General features: G+C 40.1%; 1 protein-coding gene across 4 annotated transcripts in view; it reads right to left on the bottom strand.

The window, feature by feature from the left end:
* col11a1a (collagen, type XI, alpha 1a) overlaps positions 1 to 22,422 on the bottom strand; it is a 97,873-nt gene that overhangs the window by 72,199 nt on the left and 3,252 nt on the right. For all 4 annotated transcript variants that reach the window (XM_053494018.1, XM_053494016.1, XM_053494019.1 and 1 more), the window contains exons 2-4: positions 18,280 to 18,444; positions 16,249 to 16,462; positions 13,526 to 13,688 (exon numbers count right to left, since the gene is read on the bottom strand). In XM_053494018.1, coding sequence (XP_053349993.1) covers positions 13,526 to 13,688; positions 16,249 to 16,462; positions 18,280 to 18,444 — 542 coding nt within the window. The remainder of the gene's footprint in view (positions 1 to 13,525; positions 13,689 to 16,248; positions 16,463 to 18,279; positions 18,445 to 22,422) is intronic.

The following is a 22,422-nucleotide window of genomic DNA, read 5'->3' as shown; positions in this document are numbered from 1 at the left end:
CTCAGGGATGGTGCTGTGTGCAATCGCTGTCGAAGATTTAGTGGGTTTGGGTAAACACACACATACACACACAGGATTTAGGGCATGTCTCGTCCTGCTCATTTCTACACCGCTGGTATATGTGGTACACCGCAAGCGCCCACTCTTCTCTATCTCTGAGTCTCTCACATCTTTTTTTCCCTTCAAGATGGCCAGCAGAACTATTCTTAACTCTGCTGCAACCTTTCATTCATTTTTTTATAGATAACGGAAGGCATGTAATTACCAAACCACCCAACCAAACCCTTAAGGTAAGTGTATGATGACTTAGCCATGCAGTTTCTACCATGCTACGATAGTGGCTATAAAGTGAGCATCACTTAGTTGCTAGCATCTTTACAGCAAAACTACGGATAGTAAGGATATATATATTAGAAACAAGCAGTATGTACTGTATATGTTTAAGCTTTATTAAGTTGGCTTGAGAAAGCCAACTTACTGATATCCGACTTAAACTTATTATTAGTGGTGCTTGCAAAGCATCACTACTATTCTCTTGCAAACTTATTATTATTATTTTTATTATTATTCTTCTTCTTCCGTACAAAAGTTTGGCGCGTAACTAGTCCCGCACCGTTTGTCGTAGACCCATGAGTGAGGTGTCAAATCGTGCGGCTTATACGGGAATGGGGTGCTATGACTTTTCTAAGGGGTGGGCGGTTAATTGCCCCCGCAGGGGGCAATTAACCACCCCAAAAATCCCATTGACTTAACATTGAGACCAACTTTGACAGATTGTAGCGCAGAGAGTGAATTTTGTAGAGACGTCAGATTTACCAGATTTGAAGAGGTTTGCAGCCTGTGTCAGAAGATACCATGCCCAAGGGTATAAGTTTGACCCCCGGGGCAAGAGAGGTCCCCAAAGTTGCCCCATAGAATTTGAATAGGGATTTTGGCGACTTTGCCCATTGACTTATAATGGGAATTAAAAAAAATTACTAGTGCCGCACCGTTTGTCGTAGACCCATGAATGAGGTGTCAACCCGTGCGGCTTATTCGGGAGTAGGGTGCTTTGACTGTTTGAAGGGGTGGGTGGTTAATTGCCCCCGCAGGGGGCAATTAACCACCCACAGACTTAACACTGACAACAAATTTGACTGAGTCCCGCACCGTTCGTCGTAGACCCATGAATGAGGTGTCAACCCGTGCGGCTTATTCGGGAGTAGGGTGCTCTGACTGTTTGAAGGGGTGGGTGGTTAATTGCCCCCGCAGGGGGCAATTAACCACCCACAGACTTAACATTGAGACCAACTTTGACCGAGTTCCATGAGTGAGGTGTCAAACTGTGCGGCCCATTTTCGGGAACAGGGTGCTGAGACTTTTCTGAGGGGTGGGTGGTTAATTGCCCCCGCAGGGGGCAATTAACCGCCCACAGACTTAACACTGAGAACAACTTTGACTGAGTCTTGCACCGTTTGTCGTAGACCCATGAATGAGGTGTCAAACCGTGCGGCTTATTCGGGAGTAGGCTGCTTTGACTGTTTGAAGGGGTGGGTGGTTAATTGCCCCCGCAGGGGGCAATTAACCACCCACAGACTTAACATTGAGACCAACTTTGACCGAGTACCATGAGTGAGGTGTCAAACTGTGCGGCCCATTTTCGGGAACAGGGTGCTGAGACTTTTCTGAGGGGTGGGTGGTTAATTGCCCCCGCAGGGGGCAATTAACCACCCACAGACTTAACATTAAGTCCAACTTTGACTGAGTCCCATGAGTGAGGTGTCAAACCGTGCGGCCCATCTTCGGGAACGGGGTGCTGTGACTTTTCTAAGGGGTGGGTGGTTAATTGCCCCCGCAGGGGGCAATTAACCACACACACACTTAACATTGATTTAACTGTGGAACCGACTGTCGTAGAGACACTCTTTTGCATATATCATCATGCTCATAAGCCACGCCCCCTAGCACCCTCATTAGCATGCTGTTAGCATGATGCTAACGCGATTAGCATTTTGCTAGCATGATGCTAACAAAATTAGCATCTTGCTAGCGGTATGCTAATTTCATCAGCACATCGCTAGCATGATGCTAACGCTATTAGCATGTCGCTAGCATTATGCTAACTTTTCGCTAATAACATGTATAGAATGTTCCTAGCATCATGCTAGTGTAATTAGCATGATGTTTAGCTGATTAGCATGGTGCTAGCTTGATGCTAGCTATATTAGCATGTTGCTATCAAGATCCCATTGTCGTGGAGATATGGACGGCCAGAGTTTCGCCACGGCAAGCACCACTCACATTTTCTTCAGGAAATGTACCTCTCTAGTTATTATTATTATTCCGAGACTAAAATTATCAAACGCTTCTCCTCCTAGAGCTTTAACTCCACTAACTCCAAACTCGGCCCAGACCTTCAGACTGATCTCACGGGGTGTGCTATATCTTTTTTAACTGATCGGACTTACTAATTGCCCCGCAGGGGCAATTAACCGGCCCAAAAATCCCATTGACTTAACATTGAGACGAATTTTGACGGTTTGTTGCGCAGAGAGGGAATTTTGTAGAAACGTTAAATTAACCCTATTTGAAGATGTTTGCAGCCTTTGTCAAAAGATACCATGCACAAGGGTATAAGTTTTACCCCCGGGGCAAGAGAGGTCCCCAATTTGCCCCATTGACATATAATGGGGATTTTGGCGATGAACTAGTCCCGCACCATTTATGGTAGACCCATGAGTGAGGTGTCAAAGCGTGCAGAATATTCGGGAATATTTTTTATATGACTTTACTAAGGGGTGGGCGGTTAATTGCCCCCGCAGGGGGCAATTAACCGTCCCATTGACTTATAATGGGGATTTTAGCGAATTATAACTGGTCCCGCACCGTTCATCGTAAACCAACAAATGAGGTGTCAAACCGTGCGCCTTATTCGGGAATGGGGTGCTGTGACCTTTCTAAGGGGTGGGTGGTTAATTGCCCCCGCAGGGGGCAATTAACCACCCACAGACTTAACATTGAGACCAACATTGCCCGAGTCCCATGAGTGAGGTGTCAAACCGTGCGCCCTATTGGGGAATGGGTTGCCGTGACTCTTCTAAGGGGTGGGTGGTTAATTGCCCCCGCAGGGGGCAATTAACCACCCACAGACTTAACATTGAGACCAACATTAACCGAATCTCATGAGTGAGGTGTCAAACCGTGCGCCCTATTCGGGAATGGTTTGCCGTGACTCTTCTAAGGGGTGGGTGGTTAATTGCCCCCGCAGGGGGCAATTAACCACCCACAGACTTAACATTAAAACCAACTTTGACCGAGTCCCATGAGTGAGGTGTCAAACCGTGCGCCTTATTCGGGAATGGGGTGCTGTGACTTTTCTAAGGGGTGGGTGATCAATTGCCCTCGCAGGGGGCAATTAACCCCCCACAGACTTAACATTGAGACTAACTTTGCCCGAGTGCCATGAGTGAGGTGTCAAACCGTGCGCCTTATTCGGGAATGGTGTGCTATGACTTTTGGTAGGGATCCGTCGCACGGTTTTCCCGAAATTCCCAAAGAACCACCCCATTTTCCCCTATTCATTTCAATGGGAAATTGCCCGAAAAAGGGTGAAAACATGGGTCACTTTGAAAGCTTACCGTTCGGCCATAATTTGTCGTAGAAACATCATTCAAAGTTTAAATGGGTCACAAGACTTTGGACTTTTACGGATTGGGTCCATGTTTTGATAACTTTCACGGTTGCTTCACGAGAGCAGTTTAAGTTTGATGAAAATTTTGATTTTTCACCACGCGTGCCACTGTCAACTGCCATATTCACAGAGTGTGAATCGGAGGGTGTCTTTACACTGTCACCACGTCAATATAATACACTCTACGGGCATGAGGATTCAATATGTCGTAGTCAGGAAGTTCCTGCCACTCACGGTGAAAGAATTTTTGCGATCGGACCTACGGTTCTCGGTTGGGAAGCGTTTGTTTGAGAGCTTAATTATTACAGTTTGCGGTTCTCTGTGTCTGTCACAGAAGAGTGTGCGTGCGCATGCACGACCCATCCCCTTCTATGTACTATTTCTAACCCATTCAAACTCATTCAAACTCATCTATCTATCTATCTATCTATCTATCTATCTATCTATCTGTAATCTGATTATTTCTATCTATCTATAGACTTCCCTTCTATGTACTATTTCTAACACATTTTAACTCATTCAAAATTATCTAACTTTTCTGTCTATCTATCTATCATCTGACTATTTCTAACTAATCTATCTATCTATCTATCTATCTATCTATCTATCTATCTATCTATGTATCTATCATCTGACTATTTCTAACTAATCTATCTATCTATCTATCTATCATCTGACTATTTCTATCTATCTATCTATCTATCTATCTATCTATCTATCTATCTATCTATCTGTAATCTGATTATTTCTATCTATCTATAGACTTCCCTTCTATGTACTATTTCTAACACATTTTAACTCATTCAAAATTATCTAACTTTTCTATCTATCTATCTATCATCTGACTGTTTATAACTAATCTATCTATCTATCTATGTATCTATCATCTGACTATTTCTAACTAATCTATCTATCTATCTATCTATCTATCTATCTATCTATCTATCTATCATCTGACTATTTCTATCTATCTATCTATCTATCTATCTATCTATCTATCTATCTATCTATCTATCTATCTGTAATCTGACTATTCCTATCTATCTATAGACTCAATCATGAATCTATCTATCTATCTATCAATCTATATATCTGTAACTGTCTATCTGTCTGACACTATCTATCTATCTGTCTTTTAAACCTTTTAAACTTAAACTGTTTTAACTTTTTTAACTTCTTAAACTATTTTAAACTTTTCACACTTTTAAACTTCCATCTCCGGCTTTCTCAAGCCAACTTAAAGTTTGTCTAAACAAACTTTTGTATCTAGTTATACTTTGAGGCACATTGCTTTAGTCTCAATGCTTAGTAAACGCCACTGTAAGTAGCTCGAGGTCTGTTTGTGCACACACCCGCTCCAGATTTCCTGCTTAAGCTCCAGCACCACCCAGCTCAGCTTATTTTAACAGTGTGGCGACTCTGCCCTGACTACAGAGAAAAACTCTGAATGACCTCGCCAGCCTGTTCCCCCTCAGGAAAACACCCAACCCCCCAAACACACTTAAAGAAGCATCGCTTCCACACGCCACGGCACTGCTCACAACTCATAAATCACTTGCACATGTTCGAGCCTATCAGGCTGGTCCAAAAATGAAAAGTATGCCAGGGTAAAAAAAAAAAAGGAAAAAAGAGAATGACATAGGGAGATGTGAAATTTGATTCTTGAACGTACAGTACAAGTCTCCAGAGTGGTTCAACGACAGGTTTGGTAGTTGACTTGTAACTGGTGGGAGTGTCAATGAGTAGGATAAGTGGGCATGTCTCTAAATGACACAGGTGGGAGTGTCTACAAGTGGGATAAGTGGGCGTGTCTCTAAGTGACAGGTGGAAGCATCTATGAAATGGACAGATTGGTATACCTATAAGTAGGGAGGGTGAGGGTTTCTCTGAGTGAGACAGGTATGTTTGTCTATAAATTACATCAGTACGCATGTCTGCTAGTGACACGGGTGGGTGTGTCTGTGCATGAGATGAGTGGGCTTGTCTCTTACTGAAACAGATGGAAAGGTCTAGGAGTAGGACAGGTGGGTAGGCCAGTCAGGAGGGTAGGTTGGCGTTTCTCTGAGTGAGCAAGTAGGCATGTCTGTGAGTGAGACAGGTAGGTTTATCTATAACTGAGACCAGTTGGCATGTCTGTACATAAGGCAAGTGGGCATGTCTCTGCCTAAGACAGGTGTGTTTGTCTATAAATAAGACAAGAGGACTTGTCTATAACTAAGATAGGTAGGCATGTCTAAGTAGGAGAGGTGGGTATGTCTCTGAGTAAGACAGGTCCGTATAAAAAAAGACAAACATTTATACAAATATGAATCATGAAAAACTGCATGTGAGTCAGGAAGGTGTACATCAATTCTACTAGTTTTAGTTAGCATTACTGATTAGCCACTATATCAGAGTAAGTTTTTGGCATGTCCTGACTAGTTATAAATAGCGCTGTAGTGTTTAATTTTATTAAACTCAATTCTTTTCTTTTATTTATTCAAACTCTGGTAAAAGCCTGTAATTACGGAGCTTTCTCAGAACAATAGCCTCGAGACGTCAATCTCTTTCAAAACCAGCAGGGGCGTTCGCTTTACCCCTGCCCTCGGGCCACGAGAAGTCGACTGTCCCTGCTACACACACCCTACACCGCAACATCATAATTATACCCTGAATAAAACAACTGCAACTCTATTTAAAGAGCCAGGAATATTAGCACTATTCTCCGCAGCACCTTGTTTTACTAAAGCATCACTGTATAATAAAAATACACACATCATTCTGCACGCTATTTAGTGCAATGTAATTTTTTTTTTCTTTTTTATGAAAGACATGATTTAGATTCTTTCATTTTCAGTCAGGTCAAACCACAACCAAACAGGGAGTTTCGTTTCGGGTGTTTCTAAAACCGCAGGCATATTTTCAATTACCAGTGAATGAAAGCGTTCAGACAAACAGGGTAAACTCTGTCTGGTTGCATGGATGATGATGATGATGATGATGATGATTATGTCATCAAGTTCACTGGGCTGATCTGAAATTTAATCCAGACACACATTTTTTTTTTTTAAGGAGAATGGTGCAAAGAGCTACAAGTCCAGACTCAGCCTGAATCCAAGACCCTGCTCTCAGTCTTTGACAAAAGGGAGTGGTGAAATTTATAGGAACAAGGGAGGAGAGAAGACAGAGAGAAAGGGGGAGAGCATTGTAAAAGCTGTCAGAGGGGGTCAGGTTGGCTGGAAAAGGACAGATGGATTGAAACAACTTTTACACTTAACTAACACAAAAATCCCTTAACCTTATTTAAGACTGTGTTGAATTCACTGTGAATAGATTAATGATCAGCGCTAAGTCATTATGTAACTAAAGAATAAAGCTGATGGCTAATCAGCCTCGTTTATACAAACCGGGTATGAATATATTTTAGTCATAATTTATTATGCAACATTGTGTTCTTCAAAAAACATTTATTGTTTATCCTATATTGGTGTAATTAACGCATAAAGAAACTCATTAATGTGAACCACAAAGGATCAGCATCACATGAGATATCTGGTGATCATTTTATGGGATTTTATATACAATTGAAACCAGAAATTTAAATGTAACTTAAATTCATTTAAACTCTTAAAACTCTTTAAACATGCATAATTCCTGACATTTAATTCTAAGAAGAAAAAAATCCCTGTCTGGGGTCGGTCGGGATCACACCTTTATTTTAAATATGTGAAATGTCAGAATAATAGTACAGGAAAAGATTTATTTTCAGTTTCAGTCCTTTCATCACGTTCCCAGTGGGTCAGAAGTAAATTGTTTAACTGTGTTTAAACGGAAATACTTCAGGTCGCCTTCCACAAGCTCCCTACCACAGCTACTGGAATTTTATCCCATTCCCCCTGGCAGAACTGGTGTAACTGAGTCAGGGTAACAGTCCTCCTTAATCAGACACACTTTTTTTTTTAGTTCTGCCAACAAATTTTCTATTTGATTAATGTCAGGGCCACTCCAACACCTCGACTTTATTATCCTTAAGGCATTTTACCACAACTGTGGAGGTACGCTTGAGGTCATTATTTATTTAGAAGCCCCATTTGTGACCAAGCTTGAACTTCCTGGCTGAGATGTTTAATAAATTCACACCATCATCCTTCCTCATGATGCCAACTATTTTGTCAAGTGCACCAGTCCCTTCTTCACGGTTGGGATAGTGTACTTTGGCTTACAAGCCACCCCCTTTTTCCTCCAGACATAACAATGGTCATTATGTCCAAACAGTTCAATTTTGGTTTTCTCAGAGGAGAGAACATTTCTCCAGATCTTTGTCCCCATGTGCAGATAGTATGTATTTAAATGTGTAACTCCTGTTTTTGGCTTTTTAAACATTAAAGCAATAATCTTTTTCTCCTACTGATCTTCTGCACTATGCTCCGGTCCAGCAGGAGGCAGTATTGTACAAACCATTAATTAAAATTAAAAGAAAAAGAAAAAAGGCTGAATGAAGGATGCAAAAAGAAAGGATGGAAGCATTTATGCATTTTCTGCGTCTTTTTTTAGAGAGATTTTAGAGAAGTAAACTTTTGAAATTTACATAAATTGTTCAAAATGTGTTAATTGATGAATCAATTAAGTTAATTGAATTGGTCAACAAAAAATCTGTTAAATTGCATAATTGCTCAGCTCTAGCACACGCAACACCGGATTAGGTCTAAACCGTCGCTTATTCCTGCCTGGAATCTGTTGTTGTTGTTTTTTTCCCACTCAGTACTTGTAAATTACAATCACAAATTATTTACGTTGTTATTTGTTAACTGTTGTACTTAAGTCTGTTTGTCTTTTACCATTTATAATGACTTACACTGAATTACAGTATATCATTAGACAAAATGTTTTTACTTTAACATAAGAAGATAAAATGGTCGTTTGGTTTAATTAAATGAATTTAATGTTAGAATTAGAGAAGGAAGATGCGATAAGCTTTTCTCCCTGGTGTGTCTCTGAACTTGGTGTAATCCTTCCTGTCCTGAACTCATGACCCTCCGGTTTCGCCAGGAGAAAAAGCCAGGCTAAACCAAGGGCATGGCATGGGAGTGCTGTCTGTGTGTGTGTGTGTGTGTGTGTGTAGAGACAGGTAATAGTGGATAACATCAGTGTATCTGAGAGACTGAGAGTGAGCATCAGATGAATAGTTGAGTCTCATAGCTCTAGGTATATGGAAGCGCAGTGAAAGCCCATCATTCATCCTTTCTGGCTTTAAGGGATTGAGTGCCTCAGTATATAACGCTCAAATTATAATCTATTTCGATCGCCAGTCTTTTTTTAGGAGCCCAAGGGTGGAGAGGTGCAGGAAAAACATAGCACTCTTACTCCACACTTCAACCCGGGGCAAAAAAGCCTACGTGTGGGCTGTGAGAAAACACTGAGGAGTGTTTGGATTTAAGAGGAGGGGCAAAAATGCTTCAGAATGCTGACCAGGTATTTCCTCCATATTTCCCCAGCACGCACTTCAGAGACGCTGGAGAAGAAAGGACAGACGGTGCCCCTGTTCTCTGGCTCTGAACAGAGAACGCTGTGTTTCCTAAACCTCGACTGACACCCAATCCACCTCAGGACTCCAAATATGTGTTGGCTTAAGAGGCAGGCAAAAGAAGAAAAAAAAAAATCAGTGAATCTATTAAAGGCGACAGTTTAATGGGGCCATTTTTCAGGGACCTTTGGTCTCGCAGCAAGGCTGTGATTGTCGGGATGTCGTTCGTTTTGGACAATATCTTATTTTTTAAAAGGCAGGGATTCTTAAGCAGGCTTATCATGAATGGGTTGACGGATTTGCTGAAGGCGAAACTATTCTAAACCTTTTTAATTTCAGCTGATTGTTTGGAAAAATATGACAGAAGGAAAATAAATAATGCTGAAAAAACATTCAACAGGCCTTATGGAACTTCATATGATTTAATTTCTGATATGAGCACTAAAAGCCAAATTTTATTTTTAGTCAAAAATTTTCAAAAAAGTTTTTTTTTTAACAGGTTAAGAGCCCACTGCAGTCATTCCAGTGAACAGGGATCCATGAAAATCAACGTCGCCAACTTGCAGAAGAGACATCTGTCTGTGTGAACTGTACACACAATCATTCACCAACACTACTTGCACATTACAGGAACATGTTTCGGTTATTAAAGGAGTTCTTTGGAGGCCAGCCTTTCACGTTGTAGCTCCAGCGACCTGAGAAATCTTTCTACCTTGATGGTGTCCAAGCTCTAGTGTAACGCTGTGGTATGTGCATTAGTGTATCGGGGGATTATATAGAGAAATAAAGGGAGTTTTTACTCTCAGAAGTGTGTTCTGTTTTTCTGCAGACTTAAAAGTCCTGATTTGACTTAAACACCGCTTATACTGTATAATCAAATACAATCTGCAGTTGGCAAAATTACGAGGAATCTCCCACATATATCTAACATAACAATCAAACAGCAATATTAAATGTAAGAATTTTGCACTTTATATCTCGCTTTCTGATTATAATAAAAACTTAAAGTAATAGAAAAAAAAATTTGTTTGTATTTAAAGATTAAGATTAAGACTCTAAATATTAACTTAAACACTTCAAAAGATGTAACATATGGCTGTATATTACCCTAAAGAATGTAGCTACATTAAAAAAAAAAAGATGATGACAACCACTCCTCCTTTAGGCATGCAGATCAAGCACATGTCCCACCAGGCTCTCAGATCCCACTGACAAGATCTGTCAGTAATTTCAAGAGCAGAACGTGCATCTGCGTAAAACAGCATGAATTCGAGTTTTGTCCCAGGCTATGTTCGCCAAGAAAGCAAGAAAAAAAAAAATGGATATAAAATAAACACCACCACAAACAACAAGAAATTAATAGCTGGTTGGAGGAATCAAAACTCTTGTGAAAAGGCCAGCCATCACCCCTTTCACATCCCCCATCAGTTTAAACAAACGTTTCGCTTCAGTGACAAAGGCTGACCCCTGAGTCTGAGCACGCCTTCCCCTCGCGCAAACGCAACACGTTTCAAACCCACGTGACAAGAGGCCAGTGAGTATCAGCATTCAAATTAAACTTTGCTTTTTCAGTTTTTGCAAATACAAAAACTGCAGCAGTGGCTTTCTCCCTTAAAGTCTACATACACAAAACGTACATGAACGCAAATTCACACCAGATTGCTATTAATTAGGGCCAAGTGCCTTTGAAGTTTTTTGTTTTTCCCCCCTAACTGTAATCACAAGTAGTTGTAGAGATCAGACTGCTTTTTTTTCTTCTCCTTCTTCTTGTTCTTCTACTGCTTCCTTAAAAGCACCGCAGATGTTCCTGGAATACCGCTAATTGAGAATCTTCCCAGTGCTTCCCGCCAACACACACACACACACACACACACACACACACACTCGTACAAGCACAAAGACACCCAAGCTCTTCCTAGCCAAACACTAAATTCCTAGAGGCAGTGAACAAGACATGAATTGGCTTTGACATTTTTATCTTTTACAGAGGTCATCATTTAGGCTAAAAACAGGTTTCGGTAAAGTGATGTTTATCCTATAGCACAGCAAAGCTCCACAATCTATACAGTTTAATGCTAAGCAGCAGAGAGAGCTTGTTTTTCCGCGTTTCCAACACCTGCAGTCCATATGGCGAGCCAATTCTACACAAAATATTCCTGTAAAGCCTAATAAAATTTCCCAGAACGTCAAAACTAAAGCTTTAACTTTCAATCCTCTGAGGACATCCGTCCATGTTTTATGCTAACCATGATTTTCTTTATCTTACGCGTGTTACTCATGGTTTGTCAAAGTCTTTACCTCGAATGATTGCCTACCATGCAATCCTACCATGAATTCTTATCATTTATTTCCTGAAATCAACTATAAACAATATCAAAACTTTATTAATTTTGGTATTTTATTACCAGTATTAACAGTTGCTTGTCCTGATTCCTGAACATCGATCCCTAAAAAGTTTGAAATACCATTGTATCTCCAGTTTATTTGGGTTGAATCTGCCTCTGTATTGATCTCTAAGAGCTTGACCGAACAGAGGAACCCCTCTGGCCTTGAGTGGCTTTAATTACAAGGCAAACTGAGACGATCCTTGCAGCCTGAGGAGTGTCTTCCTTTAAAATAACAACATGTGCCACCAATTTAGGGCATTCTGCAGACCGGGAAGTCAATTAATATTTTAGATAATGCACTGACTAGCCTGTTAAATTATCTTTTAGCATCCCAAATACTAAGTCCAATGACTAAGCTAAATCTGCTTGTATAGCCAAAAACCATTAAGTATGATGTTATCATCTAGTAGCTGCTTCCAAATCCTAGTCTTGGCACTAGTCCCTGTTTCTTTCTTCTGATTCCAGGTATTAAAATTCCCCCGGATAAAATCTTTCAACCAAGTGGTAAAACACATATCTAACATTTATAGCTGACATCCTATATCACATCCCATTTTATGGAAACATCCTCCATTATCATGTGCTAACACCTTCCAATGTAGTTCCTGCGAGTTTTTATCTTTCCACTTATCATATCTTCTCAGTTCAAAGGGGGCCAAATTCCAGCCTTATATACTACACCCCACTTTTTACTTACTCTAATATCTGTACTCTTACTTAACTCCATTTCTGCAAGGCATTGCGTTACCTAATGGCAGGAGTGTGTAATATTTAAAGTGGGAATTTTAGCCCCTTCTTACTGTCACCTGCTGGCTGTCTTTCGAGACATGCCTAATAACGTAACAGGTGTTTGAAATCAGAATTTGAGCTGGTTACAGACAGCAATGAAAACAGCAGGTTCACAGAGAGAAAGAGAGAGAGAGAGAGAGAAAAGAATTACTATGAAAAAGACTTTTGTGAGCTAGCACAAGCTCTGTAAAATGCCTTTGCCGAATGCCTAAACGTGAATGTACTTTTAATACTTAAGTTAATTTGAAGGCGGGTAATTCTGTACATTTACTTATGTACAGAATTAAATGGAAAACTTTGACTCATGCACAGAATTTGTGTACTTTGCCCATCTCTGCACATATGCACTTGGGTAAACCACTTATCCTCAAGTACCCTACTTTGGTGAGATATAGGCTAGGTTTTGCTGAAGAGTCCAGCCCTAGCTCCACTCTTTAGACAAATCAACAGTTCAACAACCTAACCGCTGAACCACTACTAAAAAACTTAACGCCCTTGAAATTACAGGGTTCCAAAAGCATGCCCAGAAAAAGCTCATTGTACTGTACATATGTCCAACTCCTAGACACCAGTAAATCCTGAAAATGAATCATCACTCCTGGCTTTCTGCCCACTTCAAGCTGTTTCTCAGTCCCACAAAAATCATAATATCCTCAAGCATACATGGAGGTATAGCGTTCATTTATTTTTAGTAACTGATTTATCCGGGTCACGGCCTAATGGTCTAAAGCAGGGCTCTTCATCTCCAGTCCTGGAGGGCCAGTGTCCAGCACGGTTTGCAATTCACCAACACCTCAACACACCCACTGAACCTAGTAATTAAAGGATCAGTTGAATCAGCTGTGCTTGAGCAGGAGTCGCCAAAGTTTGCTGGACACTGGAAAACCCCGGTCTAAAGCTTATCGGAGGAATGTTGCGCATTATTTGTGAATACACATTGTGTGGGACTCGTTGCTTAGATATTTGTATCCTCAGCCACATTTACTGTATTTGTGTCAACTTAGAGTTACAAGTCCATCTTTTAACACAATTTTCAGTGTTGGAACCAAACCAGGTTACCTGCAGTGAACCTCAAAAAGGTATACAAATGAACTCTTGGTGGTACCACTGAGGGTACAATTTTTCTCCAATACTTAGGATTATCTGCTGTTCAGAGTGGACCTTAAATGTACTTACCTCGAAGACCTCCTCATCCAGAATTCTGCTTCCAAACACAGTAATGCCTTTAGTGTCGAGGTTGGCATGGTCGCTTCTTTTTAAGGGCTTAGTGATCTTTTTCTTGCAGTCCACAATGATGGTCACAGTCTTCTTCTCCACGCTGATGGCCACACGATGCCACCTATAAAACAGAAGTAGAACTCATGAATGCATGGACAAAATGCACTTTACCAACTTCAAACATTGAAAACATGAATTATGTTATATGTTGCACTTTTTTATTACTTCCTTATTGTGCACACATGAATCCCATCAGAGATATAACAAGCTAGAGCAGGGGAATCACTTAAAAATACTCGAATACTATGCCGATGTGACATTGGAGAATCGGATGTATTCTGAATAAGAAACTGTTAAAAGTCCGATGTGGACTAGTCTTGCCTCAGTATCTGTCGACTGTGGTTGAGTCCTGAACAAAACTAGTGAAGGAGCTATACTTCTTCTTCACCAATTGGATGTTATACTTTTGTACTTGCTTGGACGCAATTTTCTACAGTGCATTATGAGATTCCTGGAGACTTTAATACTAAAGCACACTTACTGTTGTTTGGAGTTTTTCTATAAATTTATATCTAAAAAAAAGCAATACACTTATAGATTCTCTGAAACCCATATTCTTATTTTGAGACATGACTATTAAATGGTTTTCCAGAACCAAGATGAGGAGTACAGGTCATAGGACAGCAAGCTAACAAAGAGCACACGTGAGTCCTCCAACTCTAACACCTTAACTGCTCCACATTCCAGACAGGACCACATTCCACCATCAACACAGATTAGTCTCATTAAAGTCCAAACCAAATGGTTAGTCTGCCTGACAGACAGCATGAACACTGTGGAAAGTGTGCTGGAGAAGAAACAGTCAGCCAAAATATGGACTACAGGGATCTTGATCAAATTTTATGAACAAACCAGAATTCCCAGTCTGAACCATGTCCCGAAGCATTCAGACAAATGTTTATTTTCTTAATAAACGTTATGATGTTTTTTAGTACTTCAGTTTGCTTACATTTATACATTATGTTAAATTCTGTTTTATTAGGCTTTTAAATAGGTGGCATAACCTAGCTCTGAAGCCTTCTCAAATAGTGTCTATGTAAATGAGCCACTGTTGAGTTATGCCCCTTCAGAGAACAACAGAGTTGTGGAACAAACCAGGGCAGGGGGCTCTTCTTATATGATGTCACAATAGAGGAGAAATCTAATTGGCTTGTCTAATTGGCCAGCCAATACAAAATAAAGAAAACGTGGCAATAAACAGGGAATTTTTGCAAAGAAAGTGCTCTTTAAAGCATTAAATTAAAGCATGGGTAAATTAAGAGAGTGCATGATATATTATATTATATATTGTAATGAAGTCATAAAAAAGTTCAAACAAAAAAAAAATTTTGTACTAAAAACAGGGTGAGTATGACTTTTGCACAGTACTGCACAAAACATTAAATTACCTTGCAGTTAACGTACAATAGCTTAGCATGTTAAAAAGCTAATTTCATCTGATCGTCCTGGCTGACAATGAGATGGAAAACAAGGTCAGTTAGTTGCTAACAGTTAAGCTAGACACTTTACCGCATATGAATCCATTTTTTGTCTTTCCTGGTCAAATTATATAAAAACAACATCATTAGCAAGAAAATCTGTTTACGCTTTAAAACTAAATTAATGAGCTCCAGATTTCAGGACAGCCCATGTGTTTGGTCATGTCCCGCTGCTAAGAAATGCATCAGTTCTGTCTTAACCAAGATGAGGAATTTAGAATATGAAACTTAATTCGATGTGATGATCACAGAGGTCACAAAGGTCATGTTTAACACACCCCATCTGCCACCCTGTCATGTTTTCTTTTTTTTGCAGTAGCAATGCACATGAAGAGGTTTCGGGTAAAGATCAAGTCTCAGCTGGTCTCTTTAAGCCTCAGAGAGTTTCTCTTATACAGATATATATGGTAATGTCCGGAAAGTCAAAAAGAGAGATAACCGTAATACCAGCGTAGCATTTCTGGTAAAAAAAAAAGAAAAAAAAAAAAAAACACATGACAGATCTAAGTTAGCTTTAAGCGTGCTTAGCATTTATCATATGCATTGTGGTTATTCAAAGGAAGCTGCAAAAATGCAGACAGTGATTTTTGATTACAGCGTTAGAAAGCTCAAAATAGGAAAGGCAGGGCTGAAAAGTCTGTCATTACAGCTGTATGGAACGAACCACAAGGACGCCGCTAAGCTAACACTGCATATGTTCAGAGCTTCATAAAATATAATTAGAAAAACACTGAGACATACACATAAATGGGTTTTATATGAAAGATTCATTAATACTGCTTTAGGGACAAGCCCTGTAACACTGCTAAGCTAATTTCATCTTTGAGAAGAGCCTCAGAAGCATAGCTAAACATTACCTTTTGACAGAGAGATATAAGTCACAGCTAAGCTAACACTGCTTGTGGAAAAGCACTGTAAAAAAAAAACAGCTAAACTAACATTGACTGCGTATTTAAAGTTTATAGGACACAGCTGAGCCTTGTTAGTACAGCAAAGCTAATTCTTCCTATCAAGTCACAGCTAAACTAACACTGCCAATGGAGGACCCTCAACGTAACAGCTAAACCCACTCTATAGAAAGAGACAAAAACATCATCGAACAGTCTTATAAGATACCCCAATGACAGCTACACTCTCACTTACTTTCCGTCAGCCAGGTTTAGGGCACGGAACAGAGGGTAGTCCTCGGGTGCGGGTTTGCCTGTCTGGTCCTCATAAAGGAAGACGGGAGAACGTCCAACCTCCACACCGAGCTGCTGGATGCCTTGCTCATTGTAGATGGACAAGAGGAAGGACTGGAGACCAGCTTTAGCTTTGAAGGTAGTCAAGATGGAGAAGTCTTCAGGGAAAAACCCAGCTATGGTTGGGAGAATTGAACAGAGGTTAGTGTAAAGGAAAACACAGTGATTGATTTAACCATGACTGAGATTTAGCTTTGGACTGGGCAATAATAAACCTCACTGTAACTATCCAAAAATTCCAGTTCCTCCTGAAAGATGAAAAGGCTTTACTATAATTCTTTTAAAAAGTCAGTGGTGTTTCGCAGATAAACCATGAAATTCCTCAGCACTTCAACAGCATCATGCTAACAAAGAGGCAACAAGTTAAACAAAACCCAGCTGCACCACACCAAACCTCGCATTCGTTTACTTACAGTAGCAGCATGATAACATCTGTGATTGTATTCCCAAAACAGCTGTCACCACATCTGGTTTTCCTCTAATCAAGTTTGCAGATTGAGTTTTTAAATCAAATATGGTGTCAAGCTCAGGATGTATGGGACATTTCTGAGGACACTAAAACGCATGCATTATCATTGACTATGACAAGCATTGACCCGGTGAACACCACATGCTTACATATGAGAGTACATGAACATTGTACATTATATATGATTTGGGGCAGTGGAAGCTCAGCGGGTTGAGGCTCTAAGTTACTGATCAGAAGGGTGGTTCGAGGCCTTATCTGCCAGGTGCCATGGTTGGGCTCTTGAGCAAGGTCTTTAAGCCTGTCTGCTCAAGGGGTACTGTGTCCTGGTTGTCCCTACATTCTCAGCCAACAGTCCTAATAAAAAATAAACTTGTACAGTATATATTATACATCCCCTAATAGAGCACCAGAAACTAATATTTTTTTTATATTCTTCTTTTTCCCCAGATTACATCTATGGCATTTGGTAGACACCATTATCCATTTTATCCCATTATACATTTGAGCTGTTGAATGTTAAAGGCCTTGCTCAAAATCTGAACAGAGGCAAATTGATGGAGATGGGATTAAAACCTGAGACCTTTCTATGAGTAGTCCAGAAGCTTAAACACCAAGCTATAACTACCAAGATATTCTCCACAGTTTAGTGACGTCCATTTCATTATGGCACTCCCATATCAGTAACATCTACCAACCAAGAACAGAGCAGGGCTAACACATGCTTCCCCCGATGCACGTGGCGCAGCTGACCAGATATTTTTTAAATGCTGCCACCGCACTTGGAAGAAAACTGCTATCCACCTCCTTCCACTTGCGAGAGTTCATAGACACCAGTGATTAGCTACTGTACTTATGATTGATGTGGGAGTGTAAAGACAGCCCTATCGGGACCCACTACCGCCCCTAAGAAAGCACGGCCAATCTGTTCTCTCCAGTCTCTTGTGTACGGAGGGCTGTAGACAGAACCTATTCTTAACGTTTGCCAGAAAAATCTATTTCTGCCCCAAAACCCTATAATAAACTAAAATTGTATACTCTCAAGATATGAAAACTACTTTGAACATGACAAGTAAAAGATCGGAAGTTCTCCCAGAAAAAAATCAAGACTTCATAGCCAGTCAATAATGTGATGATCCTGAACAAGGCATTAAATCCTGCAACAATTACCACATTTGTTTCATTTATAATTATATGTTTGAATCATTAAATTCATAAATATGATTTATTAAAATATTTTAATTAATTTTAGAGCTGCACTGTCTGAATTTCAAAAAAGAACGACTTCAATAGTTTAGCCACCCCCAAATCCAATAGGTTTGCCAAGTAGGCATAAACCATAAAAAAACAAGGTTCAGCCACCAAGCCCATGATCTCGCCTGATCGATCAAATTCAGATTAAAGTGGAAACTGTAGTGGTAGTGGTATACTACCACTTAATCCGATAGTTTGTAATGGATGTTTTACCTGGGAAGAGCTGACTGGTAGGAGCGCTGATCTGAGCCGCCTTTGCCACTCTGTAGGCTGTGTCAGGCTTGGACGATTTCCGATTTACGCAGAACCCTGAAGACTTCTCCACTCCTTCAGGGGTGTTGGGAAACTCTAAGACTTTTAGCACATCCACTGTTTTAACTGTAAAAAGACAGAGAGAAAAGACAAGAAGAAGTGGGTTATCACCAAGTTTTTAGCCCAGTATAGATTAGAGGCTGGTGGAGAATTACCTGAGATGAAACTACAAGCAGAAAAATCTTAACCAGGAACAATGTCATATTTAAGATTCCAGTCTTCTAACAGGGACAGGGCTGTCGTTTTGGGAAATGTCATGGACCTTAGTGAAGGTCTGGTGTTAGTGACTGAGAGATTGTGATCTTTGAGTGACACTGTTGGAACCCTGAATGAGATCTTTTAAAATGCCACATTTAACATTTAACCATCATTCACCTCTGTTTCCTCAGAAGTGCACAATCGTGTAACCAACAAGGGGCTTAAACCTTTATACTAAAATGACCTTCTGATGACACATTTTGGGGTGAGGATACATTTTTAACACACTTCCAAATTGTAAAGGAGCTATTTGAGCTGTTTATTTTTCTACAAGTCACAAAATATCATATGCAAAGGTGTGATACGACACAATACAATACATTAAACTAGGGGCGTTCAAGTCAAAGCAGGACTTTGGATTGTGCAGAAAAAGAAAACACTGTTGTAAAAGTTTTTTTTCATTATTTGTCTATATAATCGCCTGCTACACTAATGCACTTATCTGGTGTTCCACTAATGCTTGGATATTATTAAGGTAGCAAGTTTTTTCAGTACACCGGAGCCATGATCAGACTGCCTGCTTCATGTCATCGTCACTGCTGCTTAATGTTTTTACTGAGTCTCATCACCATACTGTACGTGAAGTCTTCTGTGAATGTTTATCACTTTTACCACTTCATTTACCAAAAGTTTTATCACGAATCCTGGGTTGACTTTAAATCCCCTCATAATTTGCCTGAGGTTTTGTTCTTTTTTTCATTTTTCTGGGTTTAAGTACGCCAATAACATAGACATTGACGAGGTATGTTTGAAGCAAAAGTGAAATAGAGGGAGTTTGAAGGATGAACGAAATGCATTATCTGAAGTGTATTTATTAACACACACACACACACACACTTTGTGGAGCTTTCAGGCCTGTGTTAACTTGTTAAATAAATAGTAAAATATGGGACTTTTATATAACAAGATTTATTTAGTTCTTCTGTCATCTTATTTCCTCTTAAGATGCCTCTTCCTCAAAATTTGGCTTTATTAAATCATCCACTTAAAGATTCCAGATGCTTTAGCAAGACTGTGTTAAACTATTATTTCACTAAATTTGTTCATTGGCGTGAAAAACGCGTGTCTAATAGCTGTAAGTTCTTCCAAAGTCTAAGGGCGTAGAAGTTAAATGCCCGCTCATCCTCGAGTTTTAACCCTGACTTTGGAACAGCCAACAGATTTTGTAAGGGAATACCTTAAGGGTTTTGGCACGGGCTGAAAAAGTGACAGTGCACTCAAGAGCTGTCTTTAAAATGGACGTGGATAATGCAGTAAAGTGAAAGTCATGAAGAACGCATGGCTTCGTGCCACCCCTGCTTGTGCATGTGAGTGTCATGTGACGGGAAACATCTGTATCAAAGCCTGAGGCATCATGGCCACAGCTGGACAGAAATATGAAATGAACTGGTGAGTTCTTAATATCCGTCACATCTGTGCGGTTATAGTGAAAAGTTTCCCCAAACGATCTCTGGACACAAAGAGGACGAGTTAATTGTGCATCATATTAAAGGCTCCATCTAAAAGCTGAGACGATCCAAACCTTATAATGCTTTGCGAAACTTGATTTAGATCTACTGTTCAGACTAGCTCAGCTTCAGGCATTCTCTCTCTCTCTCTCTCTTTCGTTTTCACATCCTTTCGCTCTTTTGATAATAACGACATCTTAATTTCCTTTTCCATTGCTGTGGGCTGCAAAACAAACTCCATTACGAACGCTCGTCTCACGGCACCAGTATCTACACAGCTGATACAAAATGTATGCACATCTACAGTCCGGTCTCTGGGAACGAGAAGGAGGTGTGGCCTCTTTATCTGTAAGTCCCAGAATAACAGCGCTAACATCCTTAAAAGCTGAGATCTAAACCAATCCTTGTTGAATCATATCATCCTCGACAGAGATAGACATTATTTAAAAAAAATCACAACTTCATCTTACAGCATCCACACCTGATCAGTACAGTCACAGTAAAGCTCTGAGGCCATAACGCTCTGACATCGCAGCTCGGGAAAATGCCATCATCTCCTTGTGCTCTGCTAATCTGAGCTGAGGGCCAGGTTAAAGGGCAGGGGCTAATAAAAGCAAGCCTGAAAACACCACTCAGGCATTCCACCTCCATCCTGCATTTATCACACCCAAAAAAAGACAACTCAGTGTGGAGCGAGTGACTAATCAACCTCAGTGCATCTCCATCAGCCAGACATGCAGTCATATAAACTCTCACACACGCCGTGCAGAATAAAGGAGCCTTGAGGAACATCAGAAGGAACAGACATGGGGTTTCCACCTCACACACATGGCCTTTGTGTGTGATTCACTGTTCCCTTAGACTGAGCTATAAGGTCCTCTGTAATACTCTCTGAAGGACTACGCTATTATAGGAAATACCTCACACACACACACACCCTCCCACCCACCCACAAACACACACGGACCATTCAGCCTAGCTCCAACACTAAAAGACTGTACCATTTATTTACCATACCAGGGGAAATATTATTTTGCCTGATACCTGATATTTTAACAATGCACACTATGGACCATGATATCAATCTGAGCTAACAAGATGCTATAATAGTGTTAATGAAATCTGTCAACTTTCCTGGTGTTTTTTGCTTATTAGATGCTAAAATGAGTTAATCTAGTTCATTGCTTTGTATTTAATGCATTTTATTTCTGCTGTCACATTCTGTTAATTGGCTGCACTACATTTGTGTCAATATTTCAACATTTTAATGTAACACATTTCTAAAATTTAGATTTTCTTGTTTGGAATTGTAGAGTATTTTTACAGTACTGTATAGGAAAACTACATGCACCTTTCTAAAGAAAAACATACACACAAAAGGAACCGAATGTGTACAGATAAGAGTACGACAACATTGCTGAAGAAAGCTGCCCTTCTTTTTTGAGTGTGTTTCATGAAGCTACTGTCATTTCATCTCATTTAAACAGGAACTGCAATTCCACATGTGCTAAAATCATGATTCCTCCATCCATCAACCTCTGTGGTGCAACTTGGGGACCATGGAGGCCCCTGGTGACCATTGTGTTTATTCCCACTTTACGACCGTGTTAGGACCTCCGGTCAACATTCACCCTCGCATTCACACATTATGGGAAAATTTGGGAACACCAATTAGCCTAATCTGCATGTCTTTGCGCTGTACCCAGGAGAAACCCACAAAGAACACGCAAACTCCATGCACACAGACCCCGATGCGGGAATCGAACCTGTGACCCTGGAGGTGTGAAGCGACAGAGCTAACCACTAAGAATCATAATAATACCGCCTAGAATCATAATAATCAGTTAATTCATTAAATTAGTTTAAATTTAGATTAATTAGGCTAGATTACAAGTAGCTCCAAGAATATATAGTATATATGTTATAGTAATGTAGTCATTGAATATAATGAATTTCCACAAACAAATGTTAAGTTTAAATGGAGCCAACGTGTCTATGATGGACAGAAGCTTTTAGGGTATATTGTGAAAAGCTGGAGAGGGAAAAAACAAAGATAACTAAGTGTAAAATGTCTGTACATGAGAAACACGTGCGCTCCATGTTGACCTTGTTTCCCTAAAAAAAAGTAAATATATATAAAAGTGTGAACTGGACATTTGTGCTAAAACTGGGCAAACACACCAAGTGTCGAGTTGATTGGAGTGGGTTACTCTAAAAAATTCAGCTCTAGCAGAAGAAAATCCTGACCGCCTTTCAACCTCACTATATCTGTATAAATGTCGTCGTGCAACACTGAGGCCCTAATCTACTCTCAGAATCCAGCTTTACACCTTTAAAT

Source organism: Clarias gariepinus, chromosome 4 (assembly GCF_024256425.1).
Source record: "Clarias gariepinus isolate MV-2021 ecotype Netherlands chromosome 4, CGAR_prim_01v2, whole genome shotgun sequence".
Classification (NCBI taxonomy): domain Eukaryota; kingdom Metazoa; phylum Chordata; class Actinopteri; order Siluriformes; family Clariidae; genus Clarias; species Clarias gariepinus.
Note: the sequence above shows the minus strand (reverse complement) of the source record. Positions and strands in the feature narration are given on the sequence as shown.